The 26,788-nt window shown below is 44.2% G+C and overlaps 1 protein-coding gene across 3 annotated transcripts in view; it reads right to left on the reverse strand.

The window, feature by feature from the left end:
* Nucleotides 1-26,788, reverse strand: part of LOC144690806 (equilibrative nucleoside transporter 4-like) — a 156,209-nt gene that overhangs the window by 43,486 nt on the left and 85,935 nt on the right. For all 3 annotated transcript variants that reach the window (XM_078558631.1, XM_078558632.1, XM_078558633.1), the window contains exons 2-5: nucleotides 16,232-16,434; nucleotides 10,060-10,188; nucleotides 8,006-8,119; nucleotides 2,651-2,779 (exon numbers count right to left, since the gene is read on the reverse strand). In XM_078558631.1, coding sequence (XP_078414757.1) covers nucleotides 2,651-2,779; nucleotides 8,006-8,119; nucleotides 10,060-10,188; nucleotides 16,232-16,400 — 541 coding nt within the window. In that variant the 5' untranslated portion in view covers nucleotides 16,401-16,434. The remainder of the gene's footprint in view (nucleotides 1-2,650; nucleotides 2,780-8,005; nucleotides 8,120-10,059; nucleotides 10,189-16,231; nucleotides 16,435-26,788) is intronic.

Below are 26,788 nucleotides of genomic sequence, written 5' to 3' on the forward strand. Positions count from 1 at the left end.
ATCGAGCCTGCTCTGCCATTCAATATGATCATGGCTGATCTCTTCCTTCAACTCCATTTACCCACCTGTCTCCCATATCCCTTAATTCCCTGAGAGACCAAAAATCTGTCTATCCCAGCCTTAAATGTATTCAACAATGGACCATTCACAACCCTCTGGGCAGAGTATTCCAAATATTCACAACCCTTTCAGTGAAGTAATTTCTCCTTATCTCAGTCCTAAATGATCGGCCCCTTTTCCTGAGGCTGTGCCCCCGTGTTTTAGATTCCCCGACCCGTGGAAACAATCTCTCAGTTTCCACACTATCATTTTGTAGGTTTCCCTCTCATTCTTCTAAACTCCAGAGAATATAAGCCCAATCTACTCAGCCTCTCATCATAGGACAACCCCCTTATCACAGGTATCAATTTAGTGAACCTTCACTGCACTGCCTCCAACGCAAGTAAACCCTTTCTTAAAGGTGGAGACCAAAACAGCACACAGTATTCCAGATGTAGTCTCACCAAAATCCTGTACAACTGTAGCAAGATTCCTTTATTCTTGTACTCCAATCGCTTTGCAATAAAAGCCAAAAGTTACCAAACTACCAAATTACCAGAGTAAATTACCAAATCAATTAAGCTGCCATCTTTAGGCAAGGTCGTACATAATCAGTCTAATAAACTTCCCTTACTCACTGCCAGTTTCAAATATTGACTTTGATTATTCAACATGTCTATTTTCTACAAGCACAACTTCTATTTATGCCAGGTCCCATGGTACTGCTCAGGGGAAACTTGTAAAAGTTACAGAGAACAAGATCGCAGGTTCTTGGAATGATTACAGCACAGAAGGAGGCCATTCTGCCCATTATGTTCACTCCGGCTCTCTATAAAAAGCAACTTACCCAGTCCCACTCCCTCTCCTTTTCCCTGCGCCGTTAAACTTTCTTTAACGTGCGCTATTTTATTCACGTTCATGGAATAACAAAGTGTCTAATAATAAGGGTAATACCACAGGGATGGTATACCCTATTAATAAAGTGTTGCAAAGTGTTGCACCACTGTGCTATAGTAAGAGGTTCCTGTACTTGCGTTGTTAGTTTATTCATTTACCAGTTCCTAAAATCAGCACATTGTCCGATACGTTCTCTGATTCATTCTGCCTCCAAGATATTGTCTCCCTCCAGCCCTACACTTCTTCCTTGCTGCTGAGTCGTTGAGCCTTGCCTTTATCAATGAGTCTCCATTTCCCCAGCACTCTCTTCACTGGCAATCTCACCTCCAGGTTCCACAGTGTAGAGTCAAGATCATTCAGAGTGTCACAGTCCACACTGAATCCTGCACTCCAATCACCATGGTCCTTGGAACACCCCACTGGCTCGTGATTTTAGTGATTCATAGGGACAGGAAGAGGCCATTCAGCCCTCTGAGCTATTTTGCCATAGATTATGGTTGCTCTGTATCTTAACTCCATAACCTGGCTTGGCTCTGTAACCCTTAAATGCCCTTGCCTAACAAAGTCCTATCAACCTCAGTTTTGAAATTATCAGCCTATCTTCCCAGGAAGCAAGTTCTGGATTTCTTCTACCTTTATAAACATTTAAAGATCCTTGCTCTCACTTTCAAATCCCTCAATAGCCTGCCCACCCTATCTCAATAATCTCCTCCAGCCATATAGCTCCACATACAATCTTCCCTCAAGCACTATCCTACTTTCTCCCTACACTCTCTGGTATCATCGGCAGCTATTCTTTCAGTCACTATACCTTCAATCTTTGCCCCTTCCCCCCTAAACACCCCCTTCTCTACTTCCAAAAGCCCTCCAGAAAAAATCTCTCTTTGCACACTGTGGTTTCACTCCACCAGCAGCCTTACTGTTCCCCTAGCCATACATCTTTGTTCTCTGCTCAGTGAAGTGTTCGTGTGCATGAGGAGAGCTGCAGCAGCACAAGTCATTCCCTTATTCACTCCACGCCTCTTACTTTTTAAAAAAAACTTTCCATTTTCCTACCATGAAGCGCCCTAGAAAAATATAATTTCTGCACAGGGTTGAGGGTCCGTTTAGTTCCATAATAGCATTGCACAGCACAATGCCACAACTCACATTGCACAGGTTAAAATGAATGACAGCCATAATGTAGCCTGAGGTCTCAGACAAAACCAGAATGAAAAGAGATGACAAGCAAAAGAAATGAGAAGAAATAAAATATGTGGAATATTGTAGAGGCCTGCGGGACTGTGCACTGGCTTTCCATTGCATGGAATGGCAATACTGGCCCCATGCTTCTTCACTGGATTTCTATGATGTGTGCACAAGATTAGGAGAGGTGTCTATACAGGGGAAGAGACGGGAAGAAAGAGAGGGTGAAGCAGGGGTTGGGGGAATGGGGGTGTTCAGAGGAGAAGGAGTGGATAGGAGGAGAGGGAAGGATGGAGGGAGAGCGAGGGCAGGAGGGCTTGAGGCAATGAGAACCAGGGGTCACGCTATTTCAAATTTTGTCTTGCACCTCGTGGTCACTTAGAATTAGCACTGGCTGCCTGTCATTTCCAGTTTCACTCACTTAGGGTCTTGTAACAATCTAAAGGAGGTGGAGAAATTACAAACAAGAAAGAGGGAAATTGGTTGCAAATGCGGTGACAGGCAAACATTTACTAAAGTGCAGCCTTACCTGTGCAGCCAAAAGCCACCGTCCCCACTGCTGCCAGGTTGATGGCATATGCCTGCTGTACTGTAAAAAGCTCCAGCCAAACATCGCAGATACTCACAAACATAAGGGGTCCCAAAGCAAACAGGTAACCTGTCACCAATCAAACAAATGAAACTCAGTTGCAATCCGACGACCCCATCGCTACCCGTTAATGTTGGAAATTAGTGCATTTTCTATTTTTCTCACAATGGTTTCTACAGTGGCTAAAGCTCTGCACCCGGATGCTGAAATAGAAACTTGCCTGGTTAAAAAGTGAATAGAAACCGGCCAGACATTTCACCCTGGGTACTCTTCAGGCACTCTTTGGCTCACGGAGTGGCCCCTCCCCCACCCCCACCCTCAGCCCCAGGTGACAATGGCTGGCCCCCGCAGCAATGTGCTGCCCGCCCTCACCAACACCCCACCCCCTGCCTGGTTGGCCCCAGTGCCCCCAAACCCCACTTACCCATTACGCCCTTCCATGGTGTCCTCTTCTGCCAGCTGCAGTCCCAGCAGTGGCCACCGCCCTCAGTGGCTCTGCTGAGCTGCTGATTCTCCGATTGGCCAGCAGTTCCTGGGGATGAGCAGCCATCCTTAATAGGGACAGCAGACCCAATGGCAACCAATTAGTTAAAATGCGGCTGTGGGTTCCACTGAGAGCCAAGGTGGGGGGCCCTCGGCTTTCGGTCCCATCATTGTGACCCCTTTCACAACAATAAAATTTGTTTATTCTTAAATACTTTTTGCATCTTTGGTTTTTATTTCTCAAAATGCACAGTTGATAACAGCATGAAAGGAACTTTCATTTATATAATGCCTTTCGGGCATCCCAAAATGTTTTGCAATCAAGGAGGCACATGTAGTCACTGTTATAATGTAGCAAAACATAACATTGACTGGGCCTGAGCAGTGATCCATCAGTTAACGTGTCCTTCAGCAGCTCTATATAAATTCAAGCCCTTTCTCTTCAACTAAATGTGTCAGGTACAACACAGTCAGCTAAAGAAACATCCAAGCCACCTAAAAATTGTCAAAAATGCCTCTCCTCCAATTGTAAAAGATGCATTCACAAGTGACCATTTTACACTTTTCCATTTTTTTCAGTAATAACTATTGCCAGTCTAACTCAAGCCTTTTATTTTATATTCCGTGGGGAGAGGAACAGCCTCCAGTCTATGGAAACCAGTCCGTGGCTGCTATGCCACTTTGTTTTTTCAAGTCACACTCCAATGATGGTGGCTGCTTCACTCCGAAATAACAGTCACTGTGATCAACAGGTGAGAGACAATCTGAGAGAGATATCCTGAACCTGTAAGAGAAATTTCACATTTCTGTAGCACTTGGGAACTATAAGAAGATTTCAAAGTAAACTAAGGAATTGAGAGAAGTGACAAGTGAGAGAGGGAAAGAGTCAGCAGATGCAACAAGACAGCATCCAGCCTCAATGGAACCTCCTACACTCTCTGAATGCACTGAAGCTCTTATCTTAAGAGCAGATCCAGTCATACCAGGTGTCTAAATCGGGGTTGAATTTTCCCGTACCCTGGAGTGTCATGAAAATATAATAATTTTCATAACATTATTGTGATTTATTGTAAAGGTAGGTTAATAGTGGGGTTTGGAATAGTTTCTCTGTGTGAGGTTGTGTGTGTAGGGGCGGGGATTAATTGAATTGCAGACCGCTAGTCTGGAGCTTCTGAGTTATCCAAAGAGAAGCTAGGTTTGAAATGCTAAATACGTAAACATAGCCGAAACTTCAGGATGTGAGGTCAGAAACATTTGCATTTTAGATAAACCAGAGTCATGAATTTCAAAGAGATGGTAAGGTGTTACACCTAACCAACAGAGGCTAAGCCAAACAGAGTGTTTATATTGATAATATGAGTACTATGGAAGATTTATATTATGGAAAAAGTAAAGTTGCAAAGACATATTGGAACAATGAAATTTATATTAAAAAGGAAGAAACATGTATAACGGAGCTGAGCTTATGTGTAAGCAGAAGGAATTATAAGATCTAACAAGTGTGAAAAACCTCCAGCCTCTACGTACCAAGCTGCTGTCTACAGGAACTGAGGCTAAGAGAATTCACATTGAATATCCCTGATCCAGGGTATTGTGTGCTTTGCCTGGGTCTGTGGAAATCTATGTTGTTTTACTATTGCCTTCACGGAGGTGTAACTGGGAGCTAGGTTAATTAGGAGATTTAGGAGTTAGTATAGTAGTAATGTGTAGACCTATGTATGTACTTAAAATCATTTCTTTTATTTATAAATGTTTAATTTAGTTTTGTAAAAAAAACCTCTAAGACTCGGTGGACCTATTGCTACTGAATTCAAGGCATGCATCTCGAAATAAAATTACAAATTGCAAAACAGTTGTGGCAGCTGTTTCAAGTTTCCCTCTGGGATTTGAGCAGCTCAGCATTTACCATCCGCTGTGCCATAACAGGAGACAGGCTTGGAGGTGGTGAGCATGGGAAGTTGAAGGCAATCCAGTCAGATAGCTTCCTAATGCTGTCCCGCCTGTCAATTTTTATTTCCCAAATTAGTTTGGCACTGGGCAGCTTTCTGCTCCCCGAATTGGCTCACCTTTCAGTGCCCTTATTGGCCATTTAGTCAGAATAATTGGATAATCAGGGATTCCAGGGACACACGCGATGGATTGGAGTTAAAAAGAAATCACTGGCTGTACCAAACTGTATCCATCTGATGGGACTTGGAATATGAAATAAATCGGGGGTAATGGTGCTGGTGATAACTTTTGGAGGGCACACCTCCGGGGCATTTTTTTGAATGCAACAAAGAATTCACCCGATTGGATTGGTTCTTGGGTTTTTCTTTATTCATTCACGGGATGTGGACTTTGCTGGCTAGATCAGCATTTATTGCCCATCCCTACCTTGAGAAGGTGGTGGTGAGCTGCCTTCTTGAACTGCTGCAGTCCATGTGGTGTAAATACACCCACAGTGCTGTTAGGGAGGGAGTTCCAGGATTTTGACCCAGTGACAGTGAAGGAACAGCGATATATTTCCAAGTCAGGTTGGTGAGTGACTTGGAGGGGAACTTCCGGGTGGCGGTGTTCCCATGTATCTGCTGCCTTTGTCCTTCTAGATGGTAGAGATCATAGGTTTGGAAGGTGCTGTCTAAGGAGGCTTGGTGAGTTCCTGCAGTGCATCTTGTAGATGGTACACACTGCTGCCATTATGTGTCGGTGGTGGAGGGTGTGAATGTTTGTCGATGGGGTGCCAATCAAGTGGGCTGCTTTGACCTGGATGGCTTCAAGCTTCTTGAATGTTGCTGAAGCTGCACTCATCCAGGCAAGTGGCACTGCAAAGACTCCATGCAAAGGTCCGACGGAGGGGGAGGGGTTCATTGTGCTGGTGATTTTATGGAGCAACTATAAACACTAAAGTTTGTGGCTTTATGAACATGAACTTCTTGAGGGGGAAATCACAGCACTGATAATTTTAATGACCTTCATTGAGGGGGAAGAAAATGTATGCCTGAAAATGTCAATTTGAAGTTATGCTATTGCCAAGAAGCATCATCTCACTTCTCAATTAAATTCCATCTGCTACTTGTCGCCCTGTTCTGCTAGCTTTGTCATGCTATAGGCCATTCATATTATCCTGACTACCTGCTACTCCTCCAAGTGGAAAGTTTGTATGTATGGAGGTGAGATCAGGATTGGATGGAGCATATTGTCCTGCTCAGCCAAAAAGCCCTGCCAATAATCACATTCAGAAGCCATCGCACAAAGGACAGTAACTTGGAAAAGAGCTGTGGAACTAATATCCCAGCACAAGTTATTTCAGAAGAGGACAGCAGAAATGAAAGAACACCTAATCTAAAACAACCACTCTGATTTGTAGACCAACCAAGCAACCAACCACCTGTTAATTCCCCCCTTATTGATCTTATCCATATCAAAACTTGCGTTGGCTTGGCAATTGGAAGTCACATCCATGATACTCCTGGTATCAAATATTGCCTGTGCACTAACACAATGGAAATCCTTTACAGTAGAGGTGTGTTTTCTCATGATGAGGGTGTAGGTGGTATTGTTGATGCCAGTCAAAGTATCAGTGAAGGAAGAGATGCAGAGCATGTCTCCTTGATGTTTTATTGCTACAATCTGAAGGATGACAATATTATTGAAGGTGAGGCCAGCACCAGTAAAGGCAACAGCAGGACACAACTAATTCTAGCCTGGCAACCCCACCTTAACAGATCATACAGTGTATTCTGTCATACAATTAGATCATGGCTGATCTGTATCTTAACTCCATTTCCCTGCCTCACTTCTGTAACACCTTACACCCTTGTCTAACAAAACCCTACCAATCTCAATTTTGAAATTCTCATTTTAATTGCAGCCTCACAACCCACAATACTAGTGGAGGCGGGATGAGGTCCTTAATTTGCCAAAATGGCCTTAATTGGCCTACGAGAGGGAAGGTCAATCTCCACCTTCACCACCCCTGTTTTAAATGCCAGGGAGGGGAGGGGGTGCGGTGGCGGGGGTAATGGAAATCAGGTAGGTGACAGGTTCTTCATCCTATGCCTTTCCACCTGATTATACAGCCCCCTGCCCCTCAGCCTGCTTGCTGGCACAGGGCGGAGGTGGGGGGGGGGGGGTGGTGGTGAGGACATTAAATTCTGCCCAATGTGTCACTGGATACCATATTAGTTCCTTCTATGTCCAACACAAAGCTAAAAGGGATCAGAGGAGGTAACGCTGAGCTGGGAATTGGAAAGAATTCAATGGGGGCCAGAAACATGGGAGCTAAATTGTTTCGCGATTGGCTGAAATTTCCCAGGAGCCCATCAGAAAGACTGTGACAAAATGTTTCAGTGCAGCCGATTCATTTAAAGTGGGATAGAGGCTCCTCCAACTCATTTATTATATAATAACATATATTATATATAAATAGATGATTATCCCAAACTAAGCTCCTAATACGCTGTAAGAAGTTTTTATTGCACTACCACAAACACCGCCACCCCCTCCCCATGGCCCAAAGGAAATTTGCAGTCCTGTTGACTACGACTCTAAGTGGAGTGAAAAACATACATGTTGTGTAATGGCTCATGTATGAAGGAAGGTTTGCACCCTTCTACGTCTCCGAGCTCTCTGACCTACTCAATGTCTTCACTCACACTGGTTGGTCCCAGTGAAACGCATTGATTGTTATTCATCATTGTCCTGCTAAAAGTACCTCATAATTGTCTGCCCTCTACTGTAAAATAATGGAAACGCCTGAGCATCTAGCAAGCATCCAGCTCAGTGCTACAAGTTTGCAGCCGTTATGTGCGATAGAGTTTCTGCACTTACCGACAGTGATGCGGGTGTGCAAGCTGAGCAGCTCCACCAAAGCATTGTTTAAAATCACAGCAGCCAAAGCGACAAGGATATATGTGAGACTCATGTCAAACACAATGGATGTCCCTGCAACAGAATGAAAAAGCAGCAGCTGTAAAACCTTTCATCTGCAACTCCCCAACAAATCATAAAACAATCACAAGGCGGATGGTGGAACGTTTTGCTGCTGTGGGGTGAAATCTGAGGACGATTGAGATCAATTTTAAACTCGATCATTCTTCTTCCCAAAGTTTATACTTCTAGAAGGTGGTTCAGAGAATGGAGGGGAGGGGAAAGAGACGAGAAAGGAGAGAGAAATGGAAAGGATAGAGAGGGAGAGGAAAGCAGAAAGGTGAGTGAAAAAGAGAGATGGAAAGAAAGAGAAAAATAGGAAGTGAGAGAAAAATGTACAAGAGAGAAAGCGAGAAGAAAAAGATGGAGAAAGGGAAGAGAAAAAGATATTAAGTATAAAAACAGCGTTGTATTTGGAAAATTGATAGCACTAATGCAATGCTAATCTGATTACTTTACCAATATTGGGAACACTAAGAGGTTCTGATTGTGGAATCATGCACAGTAGGAACATACCTCATGAAATTAGAATGGGATTATTGAAAATCATGGCTAGGTACACGATTCACTGATATCGCTTCCGGTAGCAGTGCTGAGGAAGAAAATCTCTTGCATATACTTTCATCCCCAGCATCATGAAAAACAAAACACCATCTTATGGACACATGGCTGAGCATCTCTGATTAAAACTAATCCAAGTGAAGAGGGCACTCAGTAGAGCACACACCTCCATCATTCTCTCAACATTATTACAATTGCGTAACTCTTTCTTGAGGCTTTTCCCTGCCTGGTCAATGTTCTGTAACTACAAAGCTGGAAAAAGAAATATTTTCATTAAGAGCTTCCATCTCACTGAGGTGGCTTCAGGCCAATCCACATCCAACAACCTGCTCTGAAAATTCCGCTCACATTTTGACAGCTGTGACAAATTCCACCACAGCAGCTAAGGTAACCCACAGCATTCTAAAACAATCAACAACATTATAAAAAAAGATGTCAATTCGCCCTATCTCCCATCCTTAATGGGTCCTTTAAAAAATTCCAGGGGAAAATGTTTCCCCCCATTGGAGGGGGGGGGAATGCGGGAGCGGGCGCCGGCAGGCGTGCCTCCAATTGGCGCCCGCAATCGGAGGAGCGCCGCCATTTTACGTGGGCGGGCCAATTAAGGTCCACCCAGCATGACGTCTGCTCGGAAGCGCTATGCGCTCCCTGTGCAGGCGGGGAGGGGGAATTCCCTCAGCCAGGGGTGCACCCTTTCGCGCATCTCCCCGAGGCAAAGTGCTGCCTCAGGAAAATCGGCTCAGAATTAAAATTTTTAATACAAATGATAAAAAAAATTTCCTTGACATGTCCCAGGATCCAGATCATCGTCAAAAATTAATCAATTCTTCCTTGAGCCATACCCTATCTGTGCACGTGCTTATCATCTGGGGGAGACAGTGGTGTGTTGGTAATGTCACTGGACTAGTAATCCAGAGGCCCAGGCTAATGCTCTGGGAATCGGTTCAAATCCCACATGGCTGAGCATCTCTGATTAAAATTAATCCAAGTGAAGAGGGCACTCAGTAGGGCACATACCTCCACCATTCACTCAACATTATTACAATTATGTAGCTCTTCCTTGGTGGAATTTGAATTCAATTAATAAATCTGGAATATAAAGCTAGTCTCAATAATGGTGACCATGAAACAATTGTCTATTGTTATAAAAACCCATCTGGTTTACTAATGCCCTTCAGGGGAGAAAATCTGCCACCCTTACCTGGCCTGGCCTACATGTGACTCCAGACCCACGCAATGTGGTTGGCTCTTAGCTGCCCCCTGAAATGGACTAGCAAGCCACTCAGTTCAAGGGTAATTAGGGATGAGCAATAAATGCTGGCCTTGCCAGCAACACCAAATCCCATGAAAAAAGAGAAAAATGATCTCTCTCCCAGTTCCTCACAAGAATGTACCTGGATATTTTTGGTGTAGATAGTCCACATCTGTAATGAAGCTGTTGTAAGGCAGTAGGAATCCGACTCCAGCCAGAAGCATCGCAAAGTAAATGCCATGATAGCTGTCCTTGGGCTGTGACTCAATGTCTGCAACGTAAAGACATCACAAAAAACGATTAAAACACAATCATGAAAGGTTTCCAAAGCAAACTCTATTCTTCAGAAATCCTGACTCGAGATGGCTGCTTAGGGTTGCCAACCATCCAGGGTTGGCCTGGAGTCTCCAGGAATTGAAGATCAATTTCCAGGACATTGCTGTGGAAAAATTATCAGAACATTAAAAAAGATAAGATAAAAAAGATAGTTTTTTTTGTCATTTTCTTTGAACATTTCTCCTTACCCGATATAAACATATTGAAAATGGTTAAAAAAAAATGGCTGTTAGACTGACAGTCAAGCATCATCCAATTGGGTGATGAATTCTTTTGCTTTCTAATTGGTGTAGGGAGGCCAGTGCATCACAGGGATGAATGTGTTGGCCGACTAATGGCTGGAGTGTGGGGGCAAGTCATGTGACAAAATCTACAGGAATACTTTTAATCACAGTTGGCAACCCTATGGCTGCTACATCTTGTTTGTTCCCTAACCAGGCATGGAGTGGGAGGGTGCAGAGTTGTACCTGTAATTCCCAACTGCTTATTCATGGGGAGGTTGAGCCCAGGCACCACCTGGTCATAAGGAAGATACGCACGTGACCTATTGTCATAGCCAAATTCAGATCTGGATTCAGTTGGATTGGTAACAGTTTGGCAGCCTTTCCGCAGCCGACTATAACACTCCCACCCTACAACAACTAACTCAGCTTAGACTGGGGATTAACCTGAGACCTTCCTGATTCATGTGGCTCAACACTACAGCCAGTGGCACATTCACTCATGGAGGCAGCTGCTGCATCTTCCAAGGATAGATTGTTTGTGAGTTTGGATTAATTCCACATAAGTGGAAAGTAGTGTCAGCAGGGAGTGTATCTGGGATGTACACGGAACACAGTTTGAGAGTTTCAGCCCACACAGACATTATAGGATGTGCTCCTGCTGAACCCAGGAATGTGTTCCCAGTGAGTCCCACTCCCCACTGGGAGATCCCGATCATCCCCCGACAGCACTTGGGAATTGTCCTGACAGCTTCCGCCTGGTAAACCAGGAGGGAAGATTGCCCATTTGCTGTTTATGGTGCTTCTAGTCAGACCTGTGCTTTCAGAAACACTCACCAGGAAGGAATCCCCTCTGTGGTGTACAGGCCAGCACACGCTCACTGCTTGTTGCAAGACAGTGCATCCCCATGCCCCTGTGCCTCCAGCAACCTCCACAAGGCAAACATCTGGGTGAAACATCTGTAGACCGATGGCAGCCCAGGGCAAGTGGGAGTACCAGGCAGTCTGGTATCTCACTTGTGGGCCCTGCACAAAGCCCAGACAAATGCCCTTGAAAGCTGCAAACAAACAAATACTTCTTAATGTGCCACAAAGAACAATGCTCCAAACCTACAAGGGCCATCAATGGACTCGATGCCTCCTGGTCCAATGATTCACCAAATTATCTCAAACAGCACATTGTTTCCAGCATATTGTTCCCAGAACGTATACGGAGCATTCTATCTGATGCTAAGCATTGTGGTCTAGCCTGTACAGTGACCTGCATGTGCTGTTTGCTTTAAATCAAGGAAACCCATTATAAAAACACGCACATATAAATAGTGCTGATGGATTTTCTTTAGAAGTAGATTCCAACCTTTCTGCCCAGGTCTAATGGACTAATGTGGTGTTATTGACTGACTGCTGAGAGAGGTCTCAGACACTTCACTGCTGGAGCACCAGGGCTTATGTCCATCAAACAAATGGGCAACAAAAGGAATCTCCACTCTCTTGACAGCAGTGACTCACATCAATAATTCAGATAGTTCAGCAAGAAGTGAAGGCTTGAATGTGCTGAATGGGACGATCACAGTGAAGCTGCTGGGCTCCTTTCTGAGGGTGCCCTTTAGACAGAGTGGCAAAGTTTTATAGAAGGAACATTTCATTAATATCTAGACCAGGCTGCACCATGACTACCACCTGGTGGAAGGGGAAAATGTTCCTATAATATCATCCTGTGCCTTGATGTGCTGGTGGCTTTGTAGGTTAATGCACCATGTGGTGTGACAACAGCCATCCAGATTAGCTGGTCCTAGGATTGATCCCTGATTTGTGTTGAGCCGAGGGACTTCCTGGGTCAGCAGCTGGACCCAGCAGGTGGAAAGAAACACACAGTGGCCTCCCTCTCCCCACAACTGGAGGACAGGATGGCGCTCAACTTCCATTCGGCTTATCCTGCCACGAAGCTTGCAAGAATATTGATATGTTTTTACGCTACTTATATTTCTCATCAAACACAGAACAGCAGTAACGCTTTAAATTGTTTTAAATCGTGTTCTTGAGAAGCCTGCCTCTGAGGTCAGTCATGAGAATTTTGAAGGAGCATGAATTTTAGGATCAAGGACGTTGGGCGGGATTTTACGTTCCCGCTGAGGTCAATGGAGTTTAGAGTGGCTCGCCGCATTTCACATCGCAACGTGGGCTGTAAACTTCCGGCCACTGTAAAGATAGGCACGTGGACGTACTGAGCTGAAACGGTTGTTAACATTAAAACACCTTTAAAACACTGGCTTTTCATCACAGCAGGGGACAGTGTAAAAGAAAAAACAGTGCTTCAAAATAAAAGGGTGTAATATGTTGCTATAGAACATGTTTAGACACTAAAGTAAAGCTGCAGGTCGGGAAAAGCGGTGATAGGAAGCAGCAGTACGGTGTGAAAAGGCATGAGGCCTTCAGCTGTTTGGCAATCTGTTTGAATAATTGGGTGGTCATAAAACACCAGACAATGTTGCATCGCAGGATGCAAACCATAAAAAAAAATGGTGGAAGAAATAACACAATGTTTAAATCATAAAGAAAGACCTTCTTGCTGCATTCAAGAAAAGGCTCGGAGAAGTCATTTTTATAGTTCCTCATTAAATCTATGCACTTGGGGGTTAGATATAAGGCTGAGGTGTGCTGCTCTGGGTGTTTAAGATTTTTTAAAAAATTTATTCTCCCATGGGGTGTGGACATCGCTGGATAGGCCAGCATTCCTTGAGAAGATGGTGGTGAGCCGCCTTCTTGAATTGCTGCAGTCTATGTGGTGTAGGTACACCCACAATGCTGTTAGGAAGGGAGTTCCAGGATTTTGACCCAGTGACAGTGAAGGAACGATGATATATTTATAGGTCGGGATGGTAAGTAGCTTGGAGGGGAACTTCCAGGTGGGTGGTGTTCCCTTGCATCTGCTGCCCTTGTCCTTCAAGGTGGGAGAGGTCATGGGTTTGGAAGGTTCTGTTGATTAATATTTAGTGGTAATAAATGAGGTGAATTATCAAACATATTACAGTCTCCAGCTTTTTGAATTTGTTAAAAAGGGTAAAGGGCTTATCCATCAGCACCGTTCACATAATGAGATACCCAAGTGCTCCACAGGACATCAGAAATAGTGAAAATGGAAGGTGTGATCACTAAGTGGATTGTGACAAAGCGCTTTCAGGTGAGGAGAAAGGTGGAGAGGTTAAACAAAAGGTGCTGAATGCATTGCTCTTGGTAATGGAGCAGTGGGGAGAGGTGTGGAGACCAGACCAGAGTCTGAAAAGGAAAGGGTGATTGGGCTAGAGGATGGAAAGAGGCCACGGAGAGATTTGAAAATGTGAATAAAGATTTTGAGGATGATGCATTGGGGGAAGAAGAACCAATGAAGCGTGGCAAGGCCAAGAGAGGAAGATCTCTAAGATTGTAAGTATGGGTTCCAAATGAGATGCATTAATTGGCTTGTATTCCCTAGAGTGTAGAAGATGGAGAAGTGATTTGATTGAGGTGTTTAAAAGGATTTGATAGTGTAGATAGAGAGAAATTATTTTCTTTGGTGGGAGAACATAATCTTAAAATCAGAGCTAGGCCAGTCAAGGCAAAATTAGGAAGCAATTTTTCACACAAAAGATAGTAGAAATCTGAAACTCTCTTCCTTAAAAGGTTGTGGATGCCGGGACAATTGGAACTTTCAAGACTGAGACAGATAGAATTTTGTGAGGGAAGGGTATATAGGGATATAGAACAATGGTGGGTAAATGGAATTGAGGTACAGATCAGCCATGTTATAATTGAAGGGGCTGAATGGCCTACACCTGTTCTTGTAAAATGAAGTTTATGTAAGTAGAGCTTAGGAAGACTTTAAACTAAATAATGGGTGGGGGGTGCGGGGAAGGGTTCACATGAGTGAAGATTTGTAAAGCTAAAGAGAAGGGACAAGGTAATAATGCAGGGTAGCAATATGGGTAATGATAACCAGAGTGTGACAGGAAGGGACAGAGTGTACAAATATAATAGTGCACCAGCAAGTATGGTCAGATTTGGGAAATAGGTTAAAAGACACAGTTAAAGACTCTTTATCTGTATGCAGCATTCATAACAAGGTAGATTAATTGATTGTACAAATAGAAATTCATGAGTATGATATGATGGCCATTACAGAGGCATGTTTACAAAGTGACCACAGCTTGGACCCGAATATTCAAGGGTCTTTGGTATTTCGGAAGGACAGGAAGAAAGGAAAAGGAAGTGGGGTGGCTGTGTTAAGAAATGATGAGACCAATACAGTAGCGAGAAATTATCTTGGTTCAGAGGATAAAGATGTAGAATCAGTTTGATTGGAGATAAAGAAAAACAAAGGCAAGAACACAGTAGTGTAGTAGTAGTCATAGCCCCCCATCCCCAGACACTCTAGGGCAGTGTATAAATCAAGAAATTATGGGGCATGTAAAAAAGGTACTGCAATAATAGTGGGGAATTTAAATCTTCATATGGATTGGATGAATCAAATTGGCAAAGGTAACCCAAAGAATGAGTTCATAAAGTGTATTTGGGATAGTTTCTTAGAACAATGGGCTCTGAAACGACCAGGGAACAGGTTTTCAAGCTGATAATGTGTCATGGGGGTAGGGGGAGGGTGGTGGGGGGAAGGCAGTTAACTCAGTTAGTCAGGCAGCTAGCGTGTGGATCAGATTAGTGCCAATAGCACGGGGTTTGATCCCCGTTCTGGCTGGGGTAGATTCAGGACCTGCCTTCTCACCCTACCCATAGCAAAAATCACAGCACTTTGCTGTGGCTTGGTGAATAATTGCTAGGGACCTGCCTTCGGGCAGAGAATACAAGAAAACAAACAGTGTGTAATGAAACAGGATTAATTAATGACCTCATGGTAATGAATCCCCGAGGTAAGAGTGATCATAACAATATAGAATTTCACATTCAGTTTGAGGGTGAGTAATGTGTATCCAAAATTGAAGCCTTAAACTTAAACAAAAGCAATGACAAAGGTATGAAGACAGAGTTAGCTAAAGTGGAATGGGAAAATAAGTTAAAAGGTGAGACCGTAGAGATGCAGTGGCAGATATTTAAGGTGATATTCATAACTGAAACAAAGATAAATTCCATTGAGAAAGAAAGACTCTATGAGAAGGATGCACCATCCCTGGATAACTGAGGAAGTTAAGGATGGTATCAAATTGAAAAAAAAGACATATAATGTTGCAAAGATTAGTGGTAGTCCAGAAGATTGGAAAAAATTGACAAATAGCAAAGGATGACAAAAAAACGAAGAGGGAGAAATTAAATTATAAGACAAAACTAGCAAGAAACATAAAAAGACAGAGCAAGAGCTTCTACGAGTATATAAAAAGAGAGTAGCTAAAATGAGTGTTGATCCCTTAGAGGGTGAGAATGAGGAATTAATAATGCGAAACAAGAAAATGGCAAAGATTTTGAACAATTATTCTGTATCTTCATGGTCGAAGACATAAAAAGCATCCCACCATGGCAGTTGGGAGAAATTTAAATTTAATAAAAAATCTGGAATAAAATGATAGTCTTATTAATAATCATGAAACTACTGGATTATCGCAAAAACATATCTAGTTCACTAATGCCCTTCAGGAGAGTAAGAAGGTGGCTCACCGTCTTCTTGAAGACAACAGGGACAGACAATAAATATTGGTCTTGCCAGTGACACCCACATCCCAAGAATGAATAAAAACAGTGTACACATGATCACACACACAGAACGGGTATCACCTGGTTCATTGATTATGGACATCCCACTGTCCTGTCTCTGCCGCCCTTTAGTCTGTGGCTCTTCCTCCTCTAGTGGGTAGCCATCAAAGCTGAAGTTCATCACCACATTCCCCTCTGGTGTCTGGGTCGGAGTGCCACTCCTGAAACTCTCCGTGCCCAGGGTTGCCATCCTTGACCTTCTTCACCAGAAAGGCAAAAACTTTCTGGTTCCAAAACAAAAAAAAAATACAATTCTTCAGTCAGCTCTTTTAAAATCAGCTACTACTGTGTTCATACAAGCACCTTTGGCGAATGGATAATCTGGTCCAGCAGGCCTGATGGCTAAAGCTCTAAAGCCTGCTGGGAATTTCTGTGGGTGGTCTCCTAAAATTTTCAAGCTTTTATTTCTTCCTTAATTCCCGATCCAAGGGTTGAAATGAAATTAGCTGCAAGTAAATCAGGTCAAATATTAAACTTGCAGTCAAACATAAAAGTCAGATTTACTAAGAAATTCACAGTTAATCATGGTATGTTCAATGGACAGAGAGCAGTGGGTGGAAATATACCTATCTGAAAAAGGAGAGGAACTTGTTTCATGTGGCATGAGTCTTTCTACTCATTCCAGATAAATGACGGGGAGGTAGCAATTACAAATGTTAAAACAGGGCAGGATGTTTGGCCTAACCAGTCCAGTGCATCATCCACATGATCAGCAATCCTGCACCCCACCCTGCCCCACCGTGTCCAATATCCCTTTCACAGCCATGACCCCAACCCCTCTTCAATCACCTACTTAACCTATACCTCAATGTTGGCGTATACTGGGAATTTCTTCAAGGTTTCCCCCCTCTCCCCTTCCCTGTCCCATCACTGTGAATAGGCAGCAGCCGTAGTTCAGTTCACTACTTGAGTCAGAAGGTTGTGGATTCAAGCCCAATCTAGCATCTTCAGTTTCTGGTGGGGGTTGACACTTTGAGTACATTACTGAGGGAGCGCTACACAATCAGAGGTGCCATCTTTCAGTTAAGATATGAAACAAAGGCCCCATTTGCTCTCTCAGATGAGTGTAAAAGACACCGTGGCACTATTTGAAGAAGTTGTTCCTGGTGTCCTGGTCAACATTTATCCTTCACCTAACATCTAAATCAGATTATTTGGTCCTTATCTCATTGGTGTTTGTAGGAGTTTGTTGTGTATAAATTAGCTGCTGCCTTTCCTACATCATATCAGTGACTACATTTCTTCATTTGCTGTAAAATGCTTTGCTACAGCCTAAGATCATGAAAGGTGCTATAGGAATGCAGGTTCTTTGTTTTCTCTGCATGAAAGGGGTTCCAGTCAAAGTTGCAATAGCAGAGTGGAGAAGCCATGAGAGAGTCCTCAACCTCAAAACCCACTACGCTGGACTTGAAAGCAAGGTTAGCATTTTAAGATTCATGCTAAATTTCATGCTAATTTTTTGGAATTATTCTATAGGAAATTCTCTCCCGGATTATCCAAATAGAAAATTCATCTCCCAGGGGCTGCTGTTCGACAGCATTTCCCAAACCCATGATCTGCACCTTCTAGAAAGACAAGAGAGCACCACCACCTGTAAGTTCCCCTGCACATCACTCACCATCCTGACCCGGAACTGTAATCACTGTTCCTTCATTGTTGCTAGATCAAAATCTTGGAACTCCCCCTAACAGCGCTGTACCTACACTACACAGATTCCAATGGTTCAAGAAGGCAACTTACCGCCATGTCTCAAGGGAAGTTAGGGATTGGCAAACAAATGCTGGCCTAGCCAGCGATGCCCACATCCTGACGATGGAAAACAGCTTAAAGGCAATAATACGTTCTCCTTGCTATTCAGACCATGGCACATAACCAGGAGCACCAACAACAATATGCAAACCAGGGGCCCAAGCGGATCCAATGAACAGCTCCAGGTTTGTTAAATTTAAATGTACTGTATTGACAGGTTTTGCAAATTCAACACTGATGAGGATTGAAAACCTCATGTGCCTTTCCCATATTCCTTTCTCACTGGCTATTTTTAAACCGTGTCCCCTAGTTCTAGTCTCTCCCACAAGGGGAAACATCTTTTCATCATCCACCCTGTCAAGCCCCCTCAGGATCTTACATGTTTCACTAAGATCACCTCTCATTCTTCTAAACTCCAATGGATACAGGCCCAACCTGCCCAACCTTTCCTAAGATAACTACCTCCAACCCCATCCCAGGAATCAATCAAGTGAACTTTCTCTGAACTGCTTCTAAAGAATTTATACCCTTTCTTAAATAAGGAGACTAATACTGTACACATGGTACTCCAGATGTGGTTTCACCAACAAATAGTAACAATTGAACCTCTTTCAGTTTAAATGCAAAATATTTCCTATTACTGGAAATTCAGTGTGTGGCAAATGTAAACACACAGCAAGAGGATTATAGTTTTTTTTTACTTGGAATGTGGGCATCATAGGCAAAGCCAGCATTTATTGCTCATCCCTAGGCCATTTCAAAGTCATCCCACACTTTTGTGGGTATGGAGAGTCACAAGCCAGACCAGGTATGGATGGCAGACTTCCTTACCTAAGGGGCATTAGTGAACCAGGTGGTTTTAACAATTGGTTGATGGCCATCATCAGACTTTCCATTCCAGCTTTTTATTGAATTTAAATTCCAACCATCTGCTATGATGGGATTTGAACCCAGGTCCCCAGAGTCTTTGGATTACTAGACCAGTGATAATACCACTACACCACCACCTCACCTAAGTACCATGCAAACACATACACAGCAACTAAAAAGCAAATAAAAAAATATTTAAAGGCAAGTTGGGATACAATAAAGTTGAAATGAAGTGCAAGCAAGCATGTCATTCTCAAAGTTTAATTTTGCCATCTATATATAACAGATTCATGCAAACATACGGTTAAGTGTTGCACTTTCTACACTAATTGTAGACAGTCATGCAGATTTATCCTGAAATGTTTACTTTTACATAATTAAAATGAAGGCATAGCTGCTCTTCCTAATTGTAACATAAAATATGCATGGAGAACAGCTGTTTGCAACAGCTTCCCCCACTGTTAATTAGCAAGTGGGAGTCCTTTATTCATTTTAATGAATTTAGTGAGTTCCTAATGTTGGACCTAAATAATTATTTATTGATATCCTGTGGTGATGGTATATCAGAACAACTAGTGTGGAACAAGTATGAGAAAATCAGCTGCCTCCATACTTCTAAATACATAAATACATGCAGCCTGTAGTTTGCAAGTGTTGAAAACTATTAAAAGTGGCCTTTACTGAGGCATTAAGGATCAGCAACAAAATATCACATCGGATTCTGGGATCTGAGAAACGATGCACCCATTTTTCTCAAGAACAGTGTGTTTTACTCTTTGCCATGAAGATGCGTTTTATGCCAAATAATGATTTTTAATCCACCAGACGGAAACCGGAATTGAACTTTCAATAACAGGCTTTTCAAAAACACAAGAGGGCGGAATTTTCCGTGCCCGCTGGCGGCGGGTGTGATAGGTGGCGTGAGCGGACAATATGGCGCGACCGGTTTCATGATGGCGGGAAGGCAGGTCGCGATTGTCCGCTCCGCCCTCATTGTCATACATCAGCATCTCATTATCAGGCCATTCCTCCAGGCTGTTGCACCCTCGCTGGATGGTCCGTCCACGTCGGTGGGAAAGCACGCCGACGTGTTTCACAACAGCGCGCAGGCGTCGGCCACTCGGAGGCCTGCATTTTGGGTGAACGGGAAGTGAGGAAGTGAGTGAGCAGCAACGTTGTGCAGAGCTCGCCAGGGTCGCCTGTTGCTTTGGGGGCTTTAGGGGCGCCGGGAGGGTTGGGGTTAAGTGCCACCCTGCCTAACTGGTGGCCGGGGGGCGGGGGGCGGGGGGCGGGGGGGGGGGGGGGGGGGGTGGGAGGTCAGGGGGCAGGTGCAGCCCTGCCTCTGAGGTGACTTTTGAGGGTGAGGGGAGCAGGGGGAGGGTGAAGCCTTGCCGTTGAATATAGCACACAAGCATTCAGGGTGAAGGGTGTGGGTGAGCCCTGTGACGGGACTTCAGGAGGGTGCCTTCAGATTCCTCTTCAGAGGTTTGTTTGGAGCTTGATTGGAGGCCCTGGCTCATGGACTCTGTCGGCTGTTTCCCAGATGTGCCTGCGGAAGCGAGGGGAGATAATTAGTGTGTGGCAATGGCCTGTGAAACAGGACACATCACCCCCAGCATGGTTGTCTGATGGATGTTGCACTACTGGATCCTCACTTGGTAGAGCAATGCTGACCTCACTGTCAGCACAGGACCGGTCCAGATCCTCGCCGGCCAGCTGGATGGCTCTGTTTTCAAAGTCCATGAGGGCCTTGATTTCGGGCATCCCTCCACCAGTCTGCGGCCTCTCCCTGTTGTTGTGTGCCAGCTTGTCCTGCATGAATAGAGATGGAGAAAGTATAAGCAGGACACCTGCCAGGCCAGATGACAAGCATGCCTGGCATGTGTTGGTATACAGAGGTCCCATGTACAGAATGAGGACAATGACAATGAGTGTGAGAGATTGAATGGTGGTGTCCCTTGAATTGGCAGTGAGTGTGGGCCCTGTGGACGCGTGTGTGAGTCGAGTGATGAGATGAGTGACTTACCCTAGCGGAACGGAGGAGATCATTCATCTTCTTGCAGCACTGGGTGACTGTCCTCTTTTGCAGGACGTTGGCACTGATCACCACTGCCACTGCCTCCCAAGCCAGGTTAGTGCTGTTGCTGTCCATCCTACGGCCAGAGTGGGGGTAGAGGACATCCTGGAGGGCCTCCAAGGCATCCAATTGTAGCTCGAGAGATGTGTTGCTGAACCTTGGGGCTGCAGTCTTCTTCAGTTTCAGGGCCATGTCGTCTGTGCAGTCATGGTGAGCTGGAAGCACTGAGATGTGCGCTTGTGGCTGGACTTTAAACATGCGCCTGGTGTGATGACGGGTGGACAAATGATAGCCTGATCGCCATGGAAACGGCGTACTTCCCGGGAGTGCATAAATAATGAGGCGGGTTCAGGACGAAACGGTATGAGAACCCGCTATTGCAGCCTGCAGGTAAAACGTCATTTTACTCGCCCGCTACCGCACTTAGTGAAAATTTGGGAAAATTCCACCCAGAGACTAAAGTGACTTGAACTCAGAGTCCAAGATGGCTAACCCCAATTTGTATTATTATTTGGAAAGCAAAATACTGTGGGTGTTGGAGATCTAAATAAAAACAGAATACACTGGAAAAACTCGGCAAGTCTGACGGCATCTGTGAAGAGTCTCGAATTCAATATGACTCTTCTTCAGAGGAATATGAATTTTGGGTCCAATATGACTCTTCCTCTAGTTCCGAGGAAGAAAGGTCTTTCAAACAGCAAGCACAGGCACGATGGCCCAGATAATCTCCTCTGTGCTGTAAGATTCTATGAGGACTAATTTGGAACCAATATTGCATTCTTACATCAGGTTATTCATAGTGGCATGCAAGGTCAGGTGTTCAGGGCAAGTGAACCTTGACCTTTTTGTTGTAATCTCAACTCTTTTTTACAAATGATTAACTCATTAACCACTGCTTTATTTGTAGAATAGCATTTTTTATTTTTGGGAGTGCTTTTTTTAATAAAAGAATTATCTCTTGAAGTTTGTGATTGAAAGCTGCTCCTCATCAGAGACAGGCTAATTTTATTCTCTTTTAACTTGTCCCTGGAACAGGGTCAAGGAGCTGCTCAAAATTCTCATTCTTGATTTCAAAATTCAACATAACCTTGCCCCAATCTATCTCTGTAATATCTTCCAGCCTTACAACACACTGAGATCTCTGCGCTCCTTCAATTCTAGCTTTTAATGCATCTCTGATTTTCATTGCTGCACCATTAGCAAGGGTGTGTTCACCTGCCTGGACCCTAAACTCTCGAAATCCGCCCTACACCTCTCTCTCTCTCTCTCTCTCGCTCTCTCCTCCTTTAAGAAATCCCTCAAAAGCTACCTTGTTGATCAAGCCTTTAGTCATCTACCTTGATATTTCCTTGTGTGGCTCGGTGTCAAATTTTGTTTGATAATTGACTCCTGTAAAGAGCCTTGGAGCATTTTTAAATATTAAAGGTGCTATATAAATGCACTTTGTCATTGTTGCTTCATGTACTGTTTTGAAGCCCGTCTCCAACTTATAGGGTACCTCAATACCGGCAGCTCCAGTGTAAAAGATAGAAGGGTGTTGCTTTTATAGCCACCAGTGGTACACTTAAAATTTATAAAACCTGGTTAATTGTTAAAGTGCTGCTGACCTCGGTTCAAGGTCAGAAGGTATTGTATCTGTTCCTTCTCAAGCCCACTTCATTTCTTCTATATCCTCAGCCCAGGAAAATAGTTATTCAAGTTTCCCCTGCTTTTCTTGGCTGAAAGACATTGTTCCCATTATTCTAGCGATGCCTTATGAAGAGTTGTTCCTGGAAATTGTGCAAGAGCAGCTGAAGAAATTCCCCTTAATTTTTTTCCCACTCTATCTGGGTGAACAGCCTTGCATAGACGTTTAAGCCTGACATGTGGGGATGCGCCCTGGGATTTACCATCCCAACACACAATATTTCACCGCCAACAGTACGGCAGACTAATGCAATCGTACTTGTTAACATTCAAGCAATTCCTGTAATATTTCGAGGTGGCCAGGTATCCATGGTGATGAATGTGCTTCTGCGTTGGGTTCAATCAGTACGAAGAAATCTCGGATTCAAGCACTCAAGTGGATCCTGGTTACGTAAGTGATAACCGAGGTTGAAGATTTGCTGGGATAGAGTAAGCACTTCTATCCTTTTCTGTATAGACCTGGGCGGAGTGTGCGCTCAGTCACAGAATCAGAGATAACAGCAGTGACAAAGACTGACTGGTGGAATACTTCATTTGACTCGAGTTGCTTTTAGTCTGCCTCCTGTTTTGTGGTGTCAACAGTGACCTCAGAGGTTTCAATTCCAGTGCTCGTGCCATTTTAATTCCTGAGACTTATCCGAGGCAGCTTTCCTTTTTTCAGAACAAAATGTCCATTCAGCACCACATTTTAATTCCCCCACCTGTGACTCCCTATTTTATTGTGAACCATTGGTGTGGAACATTGCCAAAAGTTTTCTGGAATCCAAGTATAGAATCAACTGCATATCCCACATCCACTACGCCTGTGACATCTTAGAAAAACATTCTCATTTCAGTTAAATACAGTCTCCTCGAGTAGGAGCTGTATGCTCTCTTTAACAGTGGACACCAGTTTTATGGAGAGTTATCCAAGGGATGTTTGGGTGTTTTTTCTGCCCCCAGTACATTGTGGAGTTTTATTTGGAGCTGGCGTTCTTACTCATGGTGTTTGTCCCTCCAACACAGTTCCCTCAGCCACCTAGCCCAGGCAACAACAGGTGCCCGGCCATCTGGACATCGCTGGAGTGGACAGTGTGGCACTTGTTGTGCTTGGGCAGACAGGAGCCTCGACCGCAATGCCCTCAAAAACATAGTCCATGAAGGAGTTGATGCTCATGGCCTTGGAGGAGATACCAGTGTCAGAGTGAACCTGCTTCATCACCTTGTAGATGTAAATGGGGTAACTCTTCTTCCTTAGCTTCTTGCTATCATCAGCTGCGGCCCAGTTGATAGCTCTGTCACCCCTGTGTCACGTGTTTGAGGGTTCAACCTGACTCTCGAAACTTGAACACAAAAATCCAGCCTGAGATAGTAACAACGCATCAACTATAAAGGATTAACATTTCTTTGCATCGGTCTCAATTCCCAGCCCTCTAGAGCCTGAATTAACCCCAAACATCAGCTTTGTACATCAGAATCCATCTAATGGCTGTTATCGAGTGAGGAGATGAACAGACTGTCTCATGGGAAGGAGGAAATGGAAGTGAGTTCTCTGGCAGTCAATGGAGTTGGTGGTGAGGTCGGAATCTTTGTATCAGATATCTGCGATGGGTCGACTGGGGGAATTTCTACAAATGCTTTATTGCACCATACCTGTGCCCCTGCCCCTCACAATCATGTACAATATTCTTCCTTTTCTTCCCCCTTTAATCCTTTATATTTGATACACTGACACGATCTCATTCTGGATTTTTCCGTTTGTGTCTCTGGCGTCAGGCTTGAACCCTCAAACTGGAAAGACGAAACTCTTTCTGGGGTACAAATGTAATCTATCTTCTGATATTTTGTCTAGGAGAACTTGTGGGCCAGAGAAAGCAAGTGTGATAAGTTTTTTGATCATGGGAGGCATTACAGTCCTGATTTCACTCAGTGACCACACACGTGCACAGGTTAATAATGAGGAGCATTGGCTGCTTTTCCTGTGTCCCTAACTCAGTGATATTTCAGCCAATTACTACGCCGCCTGCTGTTGCCTTGGTTCGGCCCAGTTAACTCAGTAAAGGCTGGCGATCGAACCTGGGAACTTGTCGTGTATGTGGCGTAGTGCTGTAGTGGACAAGTGCTTCAGTCACTAGGCCAGACCAGTAGCTCTCCAAGCTGCAGCCCCGCAGCAACTCTCCCTTCCCCAACCCCCAAACCCTCAGCCAATATTATTTATTTATGGTTAAGAAAGAGTAATAATAAAAACAGGAAATGCTGTAAAAACTCAGCAGGTCTGACAGCATCTGTGGAGAGAGAAACAGAGTTAACGTTGAGCCCATATGACGACTCTTCTTCAGCTCTGAAGTCATACGGACTCGAAACATTAACTCTGTTTCTCTCTCCACAAATGCTGTCAGACCTGCTGAGTTTTTCCAGCATTTCCTGTTTTTACTTTAGATTTCCAACATCCACAGTACTTTATTTTTATGTATTTTTTAACCTTTCAATTTTTGTACACAGTGGATAAGTACGAGGTTAAAAAAAGTCACTTTCAGCTCGCAGTTTGACTTTAATTACCCCACAAACTTAACACAACAAAATGATTGCATAGCAAACATAAATGGCTGCAGTATCATCACCACTACAGACTGCTTATTGCTCTCCAGGCAATGATTTGTCCAAACTGTGCTTTATTTTTCCACAAGCATCTTTGGAAAATGGATTGGAATGAGGAGGTTACAAGGACGTTCTAATCTGGGTTTTGACATTCCTGGAGAGGAATTGGAGACACACAGGCGCCTGTCAAAGTATGATCCCAGAGATATTATCAGACAGCAGCGTACTAGTGACTGGCCCTCCTGTTCTTGTCCTCCAACACTGTTCCAATGAAGCTCAAGGAACAGTACTTCATCTTTCAATTAGGCACTTTATAACCTTCCAGGTTCAACATCGAGTTCAACAGTTTTCGATCATAACTCTGCTCCCATTCCTTCAGACCCTGCTGTCACCATTTATGCCATCTCTAGACTCATCTTTTGTTTCTTTACTTGTCCCATTACCAGCTCCTTTTGCTTTCCATCGTTAATGCTTTTGTCATTAAATCTCTTCTATTTTCCACCCAATCACAGAGGTTTGCTCTCTCTTCCCCACCCCAGCCGGCACCACTGCCTCTGTTCTTGCTTAGCTAAATTGTTAAACCTTTCTTTCATTCATTCACGAGTGCTCTGCCCAAAGGCAGCTCCTTGGCTCATTGTCTGCTGGAGCTTCATTCCCGAGCCGCTTTCATCACTGATGGTTTGCCATTGCCTTCCGCCCTCAGGGACAGGGTGAGGAGGCAGGTCCCAAATCTACCTCAGACAGACCAGGAATCAAACCCGAGCTGCTGGCGTCTTTCTGAACCATAAGCTAGTCACCTAGCCAACTGAGCTAACCACCCCCCCTCTCTCCACAGAAGCTGCCAGACCTGCTGAGTATTTCCAGCATTCTGTTTTTTACTTCTGTGAGAATCTTTTTTTAAAAAACTTACTCCTTGATGGAGTGCAGGCATTCTGGGTGCCCACCTCGCTGTCCTCCCACACAATCCAGCTGAAAGGGTTCTAACTTCCCTGTGTTTTTCTCTCCTATTCTGAAAGGATATAGTTTTCAGGCCAGTGGTGAACCTCTGGTACCTTGTCCCAATGGTAATTCTTTGCCTGTGAGTCTAGATTATGAGCTGGATTTTTGCTACCAAACCGAGTAGCTCAAGTCAGGAAATATCCCGACTCAGCAGACCCGCTTCAGTTTAAAGCGCCCAACCACACACAATTTTAACTCAGGGGAGCAGGGGAAGTGGGGGGTGATAGCTGCAGGATAGAGTTGGTCCTGTTGGCCCCGGAAGAAGAGGCCATGTTAGTTTTCTGTGGCCTCTTCCCAGGTGTAGTGAAAGCAGTTAGGCCTTCTAGCCCTCACCCCTCGCACCACCTTACACTCCCATCCATTCCCCATGCCTCCTCCATATCCTCCATGTCAACCCAATATTGACTCATGCCCCCCCACCCACCCCCTTGCCAACTCACCCCGTATCCACCATGGGCAGACCTCAGGGGCCATGTGCAGATGAAATAAAATAAACTTCTAAAAATATGAGAGCACTCCCACTTTGCGCACTTGATAGTGAAAAAAGCTCCCATTCATGAAGCTCATTCAACCTTTTAAATCTCAAGTGGTTAATCTCTTATAGAAACAAACTTCTATTT

The sequence above is a fragment of the Cetorhinus maximus genome, chromosome 15 (genome assembly GCF_964194155.1).
Source record: "Cetorhinus maximus chromosome 15, sCetMax3.hap1.1, whole genome shotgun sequence".
NCBI classification, from domain to species: domain Eukaryota; kingdom Metazoa; phylum Chordata; class Chondrichthyes; order Lamniformes; family Cetorhinidae; genus Cetorhinus; species Cetorhinus maximus.